Raw genomic sequence first — 12536 nt, forward strand, 5'->3', positions numbered from 1 at the left:
TTTGTTTTTTGTTTTTTGTTCTGTTAATCTTCAGCACCTCTTAGTGGTCATTGGTAAGCATTGCAAGGTGCCGCACAGCTTTACATGCTACATGGAATTTAAATAGAAGTACAGCCGCATTCCCTCTGCTGAGCCGTTTGCATAATTTTACATCAGTGGCATCTTACATGTCGTCAGAGATACTGTGGGAAATGCGCAGCGTCCACTGGAGTGACCGGTCCACCGAGGAATCCCACAGCCCAAGGCTTTTTATTTGACAAGAGAACAGATTTATGTCAACTAGCATATTTGTTATGAGATTCATCTCCACACATCCAGCAAGAACCTCCACACACTAAAGTCTAATTTCTCAATAACTGGATGGTAGACTGACTGCAGAATTCAATCTGACAAGCCTTGATGATGTTTATTTCTCGCCAAATCTTTTTTTTTAATTCTTTTGTCCATCATATATAAATCATGACTACACCCTGTGCGGTTAAAGCTTGGCAGCCGCTAAGATCTTAGTTTGTAGCTTATAAATGATTTAGTGGCTCCCCCACAGTTTCATCTCTTACAGGAGGGCACACACCAAGCACTGGAGAGAGGATTGAGCACGGAGTATATACAGAATTTCTGTTGTTGTGTTGTATTCATTTATGCAATACATTATGTGGCTCTGGTTTCCAGCGGAACATTGCTTACTAAGCAGCACTGTGATAGTGGTAAAGATGCTTTTGCTGACTGGAGTTTTGCATTGTTTTTATTAATCTGTCCCTGTGATGATATCTCGCAAACTGGAACAAAGCTTGATGTAGTATTGATCTTCTGATGGTGGGGTCACTTTTGGTGCTTGATCGCACAAAGTGCTTTTATCCAAAGCCTAAAAGACCTTCAGTCCCACATGATTTGATGCTGAAAATATTTTTTTTACTTCCATCCATTATCTGTAGCCGCTTATCCTGTTTAGGGTCGCAGGGGTGCTGGAGATTATCGCAGCCGTCTGACTCAGGGCCAACGCAGAGACACAACCGTTCACACTCACAATTCAGAGTCCCCAGTTGACCTAACACCCATGTCTTTGGATCGTGGATGGAAACCCACAGAAGCACGAGGAGAACGTGCAAACTCCACACCGAAAGGCCGCGGTCGGTTGTGACCCTGCAACCTTCTAGCTGTGAGGCAGCAGTGCTGCCCACTCCAACACGTGCTGGATGTGGATTGCAACGCATTTGCTTAAATGTGTGCTGATTCAGCAATTGTGCAGAACCTTCCTAAGTTTAATTAAAGGCCGGGTACTGAATCTTTTTCTTATCTTCCTGGTAGTTTGTGTCTCTCTGCAACACTCCAAAAACAATCATGGTTGGGTGTTTTTGTTTGCCTGTTATTTTAGGTCTCTTTCTGCTCATTTTCTTCTCCGGGCTTCCTACTTAAGTCAGCATGAGAGTCCTTTATAATTAGGTGTTAACTTATAAAACTGATCACGCAGATCAACGAAGACAAAAAAACTAAGGAGGCTTTGTTTTGTCGATTGCTGCTGAAATTTCTCCTTTTTTGCAAGCCACTATTAAGGACGTCATTCCAAGGAAGTGGCGGCCATTTCCTGCTCAGTTGAGCAGCACAAGGAGCAGGCATGATAAGACAAGGAACACCCCCAGCACCACTACTGCCTGAAACAAGCACCCGGTATTTCCACACACTCCACCTCTCCCTTCCTCAAGCCCTCCCCTGTTCTTCTTACTGCCCTTCGTGGCCCTTGGCTCGTCGGCCCTTCGCAGCAGCATTCTGACCTTACAGCAGCAAACCACCGTCGCTGAGGATGGACCCCAGACCCCCCAACCTGCTGCTGCTTCTCAGCAGCCTCCTGCACTTGGGTAAGGACCCTCTAAGGTTAAATGATGTTGATTATTGAGTTAAATCTTATTTCCTCATTCTCACTAACGGTTTTTCTTCCTTCATCGCAAAAACAGCGCAGTGTGACGGAACGCAGCCATGTAAGTTGAACTGCATTATACTGTTTTCTATATACTGACTCTTTTGTAATTATTCCTCCAGCTTTTCTTCAGTGTCAGAACACTGTGAGTTTATCCAACACAGCTATTTATACCTCGTACAGCTACTTTCTGCAGGAAATGGACATTGTGTCTTGCACTCCTTTGTGGCCTCCTTGACATTTTCAAGTCTTTAGTCAGATTTATCAAAGCTACTTTTAGTTGTCACAGGGGGTGAAGGTTTCTATTCACATCGGCATGAGTTTAAATCATCGTCGCCTTGGTTTAAATATACAAAGACCCTAAATTCACTAAAGATCTATAAAATAAATAGGCTGTAAAAACGCACTGGAAGTTGCTTAATTGGATTGTTGCTTAAGTTTAGTGTAATTAAAGGTTTGCAGTGTGCAGGACAGAGGTGGTGTCCAGGATGTGGATCATTAGAAAGGGAAGTGTGGGACATCGGCCTTGTTGAGGAACCTTCAAAATGTTTAGAATCTTTGAAATTTTTTGCTTTCAACAACTCTGGTAGATAGTTTAACTCGCAACTCTGGGTGTGATCATCAGAATTTAGTCTTGCATGTCTTCCTGTTCTGCCAAAGTTTTTCTGCTGTTCAATGCTGTTCAGTCAATCTAATTCGACAGCAAGCAGCTGGTTAGCTCAGCTCAGCATAAAATCTGGAAACAAAAGGGGGGAATAGCATGTATCAAGGCCCAAAGGTAACAAAAGTGTTTTATTGCACAAAAATAGCAGAATTTAAGGCGTCCAGTCAAGAAGCACCTCTCAAAACGGCAACTTATCCTGTTTACATTTATTTTGTACAGATTACTCTAAATCTGATGCGTTAACTTCTGATCTTTATGTGGGGGGGGGGGCTCCACATTTCCAGTGTTTGTGCTAAGCTAAAAAGCTTCTGGATAATGAGCTTCTTCGTTCACTTTATGTGGTATCAATCGGTATCAATCTTCAAATTTTCAGCAAGAAAGTGAATATTTGTATTTTCAAAATGTTGAACCGTTTGAAAGCTTGTGGACCTTGAGTTGGGATTATTTTATATAGTCAGACTACTATTTGCAAGAATGCACTCTCTCATTCTACACGGCTACTATTTCTGCAGCCGCTGCAAAAGCACAGTTACTCCACATCACTGAGCCCGGTGCTCATACTAACAGGAGTACTTACTGAGGATGTGGACTAAGTGTTACACTGTGTTGGTGCTGAGGGAGAACAGAAGCTGGGATAAATCAACCCAGCTGTCCCAGGGGGAGGAGAAGGTCAGATGCTGTTTGTTAAAGCTTTTTCCTTCCTTCAGCAGCTGCTGCTTGCTGTGAAGTAGATTAAGGGCCGAGGATCGCCTTCCTCCAGACTTCACCTTTATTGTGGATAGAATAATAGAGCCAGACTGTATTGTATTGTTCCCTCATGTTACTTCTACATGCTGGTCAGATTTCGTTATTACTTTGTAAATGGTGTGCATGTTTGTGTGTGTGTAACTTGGGACCTACAGCATACATTATAGACAGCATTGGCCTCACAATCCTACCCGGCAACACAGTTCTGAGCGGGACAGCGGTGACCCTACGCTGCCAGGTCAGCATCAGCCATGACAACATCCCGAACCTGACGCATACATTCGAGCTCACATGGGACAACAATCCCATCCATTCTGCTAACACCGCAGAAGACTCAATCGAATACCACCTCAACCCGGCCAGGGCCGCAGACTCTGGAAGTTACCAATGTCGGGTCAAGGTCAAGGAAAAGAGCAAAACCAGCTACGAGCAATATCTAAATGTCGCAGGTAAAGCTGGACATGACAGTTGGGTACAATGAATGAACTGTGGGGTTGCTTTCTTTGGTAACTTAATATAAAGTGCATGCAGAAATGATTCACAGTGCTTAACTTTTTTCACATTTTACAGCCTTATTTCAAAATGGATCAAATGGATTATTTTCCTCAAAATTCTACAAACAATACCCCATAATGACAATGTGAAAGAACTTTTTTTGAAATCTTTGCAAATTTATGGAGTATGAAAAATAAAACAAAGTCACATGTAAAAGTATTCATGGCTTTTACTTATTACTTTGTTGAAGCACCTTTAGCACCAATTACAGTCTTTTTGTCCCACAGCCACTCCTTTGTTATCTCAGTTGTGTGCTTACAGTTGTTGTCCTGTTGAAAGATGAACCGAGTCAAATATGTCTCTGCACATTGCTGTATTCGTCTTTCCCTCGATCGGGCTTGTCTCCCAGTTCCTGCCGCTGAAAAACATCCCCGCAGCATGATGGTGCCACCACCATGCTTTACTGTAGAGATGGTATTGGCCAGGTGGTGATCGGGGCCCGTTTTCCTCCAGACATGACACTTGGCATTCAGGCCAAAGAGTTCAATCTTTGTTTCATCAAACCAGAGAATTTTGTTTCTGAGAGTCCTTCAGGCGGGCTGTATCGTGCTTTTTATTGAGGAGGGGTTTCCCGTCTGGCCACTCTAACCTCCAGGCCTGACTGGTGGAGTGCTGCAGAGATGGTTGTTCTTCTGGAAGAAGTGTCACGTCCCTGACTGAGGCCCTTTCTCTTGATTGCCTAGGAAGGGTTCTGGTGGTTCTAATCTTCTTCCATTTACGGATGATGGAGGCCACTGTGCTCAATGGGACCTTCAATGCTGCAGAAATGTTCCTGTACACTTCCCCGGATGTGAGCCCCGAACTGTGGGACCTTATATAGACAGATGTATGCTTTTCCAAATCATGTCCAATCAACTGAATTTCCCACAGGTTTCAAAATAAAATAATGAAATAATGAAGATCCATTTCGAAATATCGCTGTAACATAACAAAATGTGGAAAATGAGTGGTGAATTAGTGGAACTTTATAGTACTATAGTTATTGATAAATAACATTATTGCCATCTTGCCATCTGAAGATTATGTCCTAATGACCTGCATATAAGAATTTCCAGGCACCTTCAGCTTTCTTGAGTTTAAAATCTAACGCACTGAACATTTTAGCTGAGTTATGTCTCATTGAAACTTATGTTATTGTCAACGTGTTTGTGTAGCTGTGAGTGGAAACATTTTTTCTTTTTTTAAATGCTGTTTTGTGTTTGAGCTGATATTTGTTTCCTGCATTCCTTCCCACTGTCCTACTGGGTTTTCCTGTCTTCAGGCCTGCAGACACCCATTCTGCATTTGAATTCAACCACACACTATGAGAGTGACGAGTTCTTAGCCACCTGCAGTGCTCCAGAAGAAAAGGGATCCTTCGTATTTAGGTTTTACCAGAGATTTAGGACACGACCGCCTCAGAAGCTAAAGCAGCTACCATCCAAATGGAACTCAGCAGAAATTACGCTGGTCCTGAGGGACGTTGGAGACAGCATTCTCTACTGTGAATATGAGATCTATTTGACTTCTGGGGCTAAACACTCCAACAGCAGCAACGAGATTCCTGTGTTAGTCAAAGGTGACTGTACTGGAAGCTGATGTGCAACCAAAATGTGACTTTGCCCAAAGAAAGGTGTGTGATTCACTGACTTTGATCTGTGTCTTGCAGCCCTCTTCATTGCTCCAATCATGAATGTGCTGCCCTCAGATGAAATCTTTGAAGGTGATATAGTGGATGTAGTCTGTAAAGTGGTGGATCCACCTAAAAATGTTGAAGTGGAAGTGTTCCTGATAAAGGACAGGACGATCCTCAAGAAAGGCAATGTCGCCCTCAGTCATCGATTCAGAGTACAAGAAGGCGACTCTGGGGAGCTTGTGTGTAAGGCAGAGCGGGGCAGCGCGCAGAAAGAAACCTATAAAAATATCATTGTTAAAGGCAAGTACTTATAAAGAAGTGTCTAAAATTCAAATATAGACTGTAAAGATGTTATTATGCCTGATGTCTTCGTTATCTGACTCCAACAGAGCTGTTTTCAAAGCCACGCCTGATTGTGACGCCCACAGTGATATTTGAGGGAGATGTCTTCACACTGACCTGCTCCAGCTCCATTTATTATCCTGACAGGATCAACAATAACAGCATGCAGTTCACCATCTCCAAAGATAACAGCACCTCCATCGAGTCAGACACATACGAGGCTGTGGCAGCCGCTGATAAAAACGGCAACTACACGTGTGAAGTCCGCATTACTTCTTCTGCACGCGTTTTTGTCAAAGAAAGCCCAAAACTTACTGTTACAGCCAAAGGTAAGAAATTCTTTTAGCTACCAAAAGTATTATATTATCACAGATAAGATGCTTTTAAACCATGTATCCTATATTAGAGCAGTGACTGTAAATTATACAAATATTTATTATAAAGACTTGAAATACAGATTCATTAAAAGCATCAAAATTAAATGTAATCTGTATCTTTACGTCCAGTTCCTGTTTCAAAACCCAAGCTGAGTGTGGTGGGGGGTACACTGGTGTTAGGAAAGCCCTTCCAGCTGCTGTGCCACAGTGACAGGGGCACTCTGCCCATCACATACACCTTATACAAACCAAACAAACAAACGTCGCCTGAGGTCAGGGTTGTGAGCCAGCCGGGAGAACAGGCCGTCTTCAGCTGCTCGGCCATCCACACGAGGTCAGACTTAAACAGCTTTCTTTGCCATGCGAAAAACGGTCAAAACAAGGGTCCTGAGACAGAATCTGGGCAGCAGCTGCAGCGCTCAACTAATATCATAGGTGTGTTGGATGCTGTACCAATAATGACACGTCAATGCTGAAACATGCAGGTTTAAAACACATCTCACTGTCTGCAGAGCCTGTGTCAAAACCGGCGTTGACCGTACAGCCCAACACGAGGGAGATCTCAGAAGGACAGCCCATGGTTCTTGTGTGTTCTCTTCAGCGAGGCTCTCCACCCTTCAGCTTCAGCTGGCACCACAGTGGGAGAGAGGAAGCGCTCTATTCCAACACCTCCAAGAAGATGGAAGAGTCCTACACAATAAACGATGTCCAAAGGGAGGACGGAGGGGAATACTACTGTGTGAGCACCAACTCGGCCAACGAAACCAAACACAGTCACAGGGTTCGCATCAGAGGTGAGTTTTACCTCAGCTTAAAATTTGATGATGGTGGTGATCATGTCGATATTTGTCAAGATCAAAACACATAGTTTTTTACTCACAGTTAGTAAATGAATCACAATGCAGACCCATTAATATATTGACTTAAATTTTGTTCTACAGTGACATTGGCTGGCTGGAAGAAGGGTCTAATTGCATTCTTCTGCATTGTTCTCATAATAATCCTGATACTTGCTTTCATCTTCAAAAAATGTCTCCGTCAATTTAAGAGACGAAGAACCTGTGAGCTGTCGGTGTGAGTAACGTCCAGTTTCGATTTTAAATGTGAAGCAATGTGTCTTAAAAAGCTAAATAAAGTATAGTAGAGTAATGCTGATTCTGCTTTGTGTCCTATTTGTCTCAGGAAGTCAGCCAGCACCAAAGTAGAGCGTCTGAGCCTCACCCAGGCTGAGGTCATTGAGGTTGCAAATGGTAAATCAAAAATGCCTGACGGCAAAATGACTTTCCAGGCGTTATCTCAATTTAAGATTCTTAAACGGAGTTCGACAAATGTTGGCACCTTATTTTAACATAGACTTGGAAATTTATGGACATGTCCTTTAACCCTGTGGAGTCTGGCTTCTTATTGGTAGAGTTTTGCAGATTTGTTTTTGACGTTTTTGTCCCGAAATGGTTTTGTTTTGATCATGCAAATTGTGATTTGATCAGAAGCATAAGGTTTTAAAACTAAATAGTTTCATTGTTTATTCACCGAAAAATAGGAGAAAAACGTTTTTTTATTTTTACTTTTCATGATAATTTGAATCCATCGAAAGTTTGTGCTCAAAGTTGCTCATCAGCATTCTCAACTTCTCAATTATTTATTGTTGTATTGTTGTGTTATTGTAATATTTAAACATGCTCAGTGTGACTCCAGGTGGCTGCTAACCACATATACGGTACCTCAATAAGTACATTTGTGAAGCTTGTGCTGTTTTTCTCCTTTTTTGTGCAGCCACTCCCGGCATGATGGGAAAGAGCATTTGGAGTGAACCTGTATCAGGCTCTGGTGAGTAAAGTGTATTGATACAGAGCAAAAGGCTTAAATTATTCAGCGATTTTCCTGCTGTTGTTTTTGTTTGTTAATTAACCTGCATTGGTCATGTTGGTTTGGTTTATTTGGAAAGTGTCCAATATGGCACATGAAGCTGACTGCTATAAGAAATAACCGGTGGTTCTACTGATGGAAAACAAAAAAAACACAATTAATTAGTTTGTCTCTCAGTAGATCTTCAGCTGGTCAAAGTGTATTGCTGGTATTTTTTAAAGCCTCAGTTATTTCTTAAAACAGCTGGGCACTGCTGTTTTCAAATAGTCGGGGATCAAACCAAATCCCTGGGACTGGTGGACGATTGCTGCACCTCCCGAGCCACAGTTGCCCTGTTTTTGGGAAACGCTCGTAAAGGCACACTTCTCTATTAGCGGCACTATAACCAGTGAGCTGACGAGGAAGATGGAAGCGCCTACATTCAGCGGCTGGAACACTTTGGAAAAGTTACATAAAAAGTAATGTAACTAGTTACTTTTGAAAGGGAGTGAAAGTAAACTAATGAAACTCATTTGGAACACAGTAATAAGTAATTTATAACATTTTGTGAGTAATGAGCTCAACACCGGTGCTTACGACTGTCACTCACCACAGACGGTTTAAGTTTTTAAAAAAATGACACTGGTCTGCTTTGAATGCACTGATTGGCTGTTCAGACCAGAGATCACTCTAAGCTAAGCGGCAAATAAGTGGTCTCTGGCCCTGATTCAACAGGGGTTTGGGCACACTGCAAAAACCAGGTTGTAAAGTGACAACTCAATGCTGGCCGAGGGCCAAGCGGCAGCTTGGTGCGTCATGGGTCACAAACATCTGTTGTGCATGAGCAGGTTCTTCCCATTCACTCCCATTTACAGCTCACTATAATATGTATTATTCATTAGGCTGCATTCCTATTGAACAGGGGGGCCACACCTCCGGCCTATGAGCCAATGCAAACTTTATGCTACTAGCTTTCAAACAAACCGGCTAAATCCAGGCTCTTTGTAAAGATGGATTCAGAGACACAACTTTAAGTGTCCTATATATAGATATATATGTTTAAAATGCACACATTATATATAAAAGCTCTATGCTAATGCAAATGCTATAACTTTGAAGTTAATGTTGTTTCGTGCTGCAGATTCTGATGACCTGAATAGTGTGACTGCTGCAGAACCACAGTACGCTGACGTGCAGACCAGACAGGCAGATCCTAACAGAGGTGAAGCTGATGCTAAGTTTTCCTATTTTATATAGTGGCGAAACTGACACTTAATATCAAAACAATGTCCAACAGAAGAATATTTTTTTTCTTCATAGCAGAACCGGTAAAAGAGGGTACCAACACGGTCTACAGTGAAGTGAGGAACTCCACTCAAGGTACAACCTACATCCTGCTGTTAGTTCAAATGCCTCTTTTTTTGCATGGCGAGTGAAGTCAGGCCTCCCTCTCTGACATTTGAAAAAAAGCAATAGGAAACAGGATCACTCCAAGTCTAAACATGTGCATTGTTAGTGAAATGTCCTGTTAAACAGAGCGTGCAGTCACCAGGTGTCCACTTCCTGCTTTCGTCAAAGAGAACTTCCTGTTCCAACAATAGGAGCAAAACAGCATGTACATCCGTTAAGGCTGAGTGAGCAACTCTCTCCATTGTTTCACACTCATGGGGGAAACTAAGGGCTATTTTTCATCCACTGGCTCCTGATAACTCCTCACGGTTAACATGCCACCATGTGTCACAGGGTGATGCAGCAGAAGTGAACATGATTTCTGTTTTTTTTTGTTGTTGTTGTTGTGTGTGTGTGTGTGTGTTTGTCCTAAGCTGAGACGTGATTGTTGGAAAAAGAATGTATTGGGATACTCATAAGACTGTGTGACGTGATAATCACCCAGTTTCCTGGGAGCAACAAGCTCTTCAATGGCACCACTGCAGGCCCTCGTTTAATCCTTACACCCCTTTTGTCTCCTGAGCGTGTCCTCTTGTCTTTGTTTTCACAGGTGTTCCAGTCCAGGCTGAGGCTGTGAGTAGCACACATCCTATGCACAAAGTTCAGCGCATGCACACAAACACACCCTGACAACAACAAGGGAAACCGCTCAAACTCACACAGAAGCCTAAACAGAAAAACAGCAATTTAAAGGAATGTTTCATTTGTTTATTTGGGTTTGCTTGGTCTCTTTTTACAACCTGCTTGAAAGTCTGATCAGGTTTTCATCATATTTATGCAAAAGCATAAAAAACAACGTTTCACAAACTTTTAGGCACAATTTTAGCGACAGATGTTTTATACAATGTATAGTGGAATATTATTTCAGTCTGAGATGTGGTGGAAATGTAGTACATTAAATAGATACTCAAACATTGTATCTTATAATTGCCAAGTACAGCACATAAGTAAATGTCAGGTGTTACTTTCCACCTGGTTTTATACTGGAATTGTACAAGTTACTTCTAATCTCTATATTCTCGTTATCATGTTAATTTCAGTTGACCATGAGTTGATTTTATTAATCACAGCTCATTATTAGCAGTCATGCTGATTAAAATAAGTCCATGCATTAATCTTCCAGAATCAGTTTCTAAAGCTGTTTTCATCGTGATATGAGCTTCAAATATGGGTTTGTCTTTTCTCAGCAGGGATCAATGGAGTGCCCACAGGCGAATAATGATAGCAGTCCCCACGGTGATGCTGGTCACCACGGCGATGACGTTGGCCACGGCGATGACGTTGGCCACGGTGATGACGTTGGCCATGGTGGTGACGCCAACCAGTGCGACCCCTCTGTCATAGATGAACACATAGTTGAAATTAACAACGGTACTGACATCGGGGAATGAAGTCAGTCTGGACACGGTGTCCAGTGAAGAATATTTATTCCCGTATTTATCGAGCTCCTTTATGCCGTGTTTTGTGCTGAAAAACATCCCAAAGCAATTATGAAATTTTGGTAATGAGTCGCAAAGAACATTCCACACTGTAGATTCATTGTTTTTTATTTGAAGAGCAAATAAAATGTTTGGGTTTTTTTAATATATATATATTTTTTAGTGTTTCTTTCATTCACTGGTAGTTCTATTGCCAAGACTTAGGGAGGATGTTAAGGAATTTATATATCAAACAAGCCTGTTTAAAATGTTTACAATTTTCAAAAATCAGTAATTGGTACTTCTCAGTGATGAAACAATGACAAAATGAATAAGGTTTTTTTTAGCAAACACCTTGATGGCTTTGTTTCTAACGTTGTTCTAAAGGTTTTGATACAGTGAGATCAGCAAATGACCAGGTTATAAAGCAGTATACAGTATGAGACAGGATCATATGATGGAGGTCAGATTTGGCAGCGTCAGCTGAAATAAAGGGCCTAATTTGTTTAAAATTGCATATTGAATTTTTAAATATTTTATTCTATGTTTTTTAAAAGTAAGTTTGGAGTCCAACCAGTTTAGTAAATGTCATACAAACTGTTTTTTTCTTTTTTTGGTGGGAAGCATAAGGCGGTGGGCTCTGTTAGCAGTTATTCATTGTGATCTGTTTGTTCCCTTGTAAAGCATCATCAGAAACGTTTAAATATGTGACTTTTGGTTTAAGAACTTTGTGGGTAACGGTATCAAATGCCTTAAAATCCAGGAACACAGCTTCTACGCAGGGATGTCTATCCAACAGGGTCTAAACCTTTTCAGTGAACATATAATTTGCTGTGCCAGTAGAATGATGTGTCCGAAACTCAAACTGCATTGGATGTAATGTCCAGATGTTTTATCAGTGGATTTGCCACCTGGGATATAATAGATAAAATACTGATCTGTCTGTAGTTGGCCACCAGAGTTTTAGAGCCAGATTTAAAGATGGGAGTCACCATGGCTGCCTTCCAGGCTGAAGCAACAGTTCAGTAATGGGTTGTATTAATGCACCACAATGTGTTTTTTACAAAGTTTGTATCGACACCATGGACGTCCTAAATCCACAACCAGTGAGTCTTGGTGAAACCAGTAAAGGACAGACTTCAGGCAGCACTGCATGGAAACATGGCGCCATCTGGTTGTGATCTCCTCTAATGTGAGAAGGGATTTCACTGTTTCGTCATTGCATCAGGAGCTAGTGGTTTCATTTTACGTTATGTAAAGTTTAATTAAATGATATAACAGCAGGTGGCTGGTACACAAAGCCAGACACATGACATCAGAGGAGGATACTGTGTCTTCAATTACTGATTTAATCCTTTAAATGATGAAGATTTAAATTTAAATGCAGAAATCTCAGAACTGCAAATATTTCCACTAAATTAAGTAGCTTAAGCTTTTATTCTATGAAATGTTGAAAAAAATTTTTGCGTGTAATAAGTCAAAACCATAGAATATCTGGTTGTTGTTGTTTTGTTTTGTTTTTAGGATTTTGTATATTGTATGATATACAACCACAAACACACCAAAAATGACCAAAAAGAGTTGAAAATGTAAAAAAATTTTGATGGAATGG

At 41.4% G+C, this 12536-nt stretch overlaps 1 protein-coding gene across 7 annotated transcripts; it reads left to right on the forward strand.

Moving 5' to 3' along the window:
- Positions 1-1550: 1550 nt before the first annotated feature.
- pecam1a (platelet and endothelial cell adhesion molecule 1a) lies at positions 1551-11094 on the forward strand. Of its 7 annotated transcripts, none has more exons than XM_067477199.1 (15): positions 1558-1853; positions 1950-1973; positions 3479-3772; positions 5140-5436; positions 5527-5793; positions 5883-6164; positions 6342-6647; positions 6725-7006; positions 7154-7286; positions 7395-7462; positions 7986-8039; positions 9199-9279; positions 9378-9437; positions 10057-10079; positions 10694-11094. In XM_067477199.1, the coding sequence occupies exons 1-15, from the start codon at positions 1799-1801 to the stop codon at positions 10895-10897; spliced, it is 2430 nt and encodes an 809-aa protein (XP_067333300.1). In that variant the 5' UTR covers positions 1558-1798; the 3' UTR covers positions 10898-11094. The 7 variants fall into 7 exon arrangements, 6 of the variants coding, with proteins under 6 accessions (XP_067333305.1, XP_067333304.1, XP_067333300.1 ...); XM_067477201.1 differs by having other exon boundaries at positions 1560-1853; positions 9381-9437; XM_067477200.1 differs by having other exon boundaries at positions 1561-1853; positions 10697-11094.
- Positions 11095-12536: the final 1442 nt, after the last annotated feature.

This window comes from Channa argus, chromosome 15 (genome assembly GCF_033026475.1).
Source record: "Channa argus isolate prfri chromosome 15, Channa argus male v1.0, whole genome shotgun sequence".
In the NCBI taxonomy this organism is placed as follows: domain Eukaryota; kingdom Metazoa; phylum Chordata; class Actinopteri; order Anabantiformes; family Channidae; genus Channa; species Channa argus.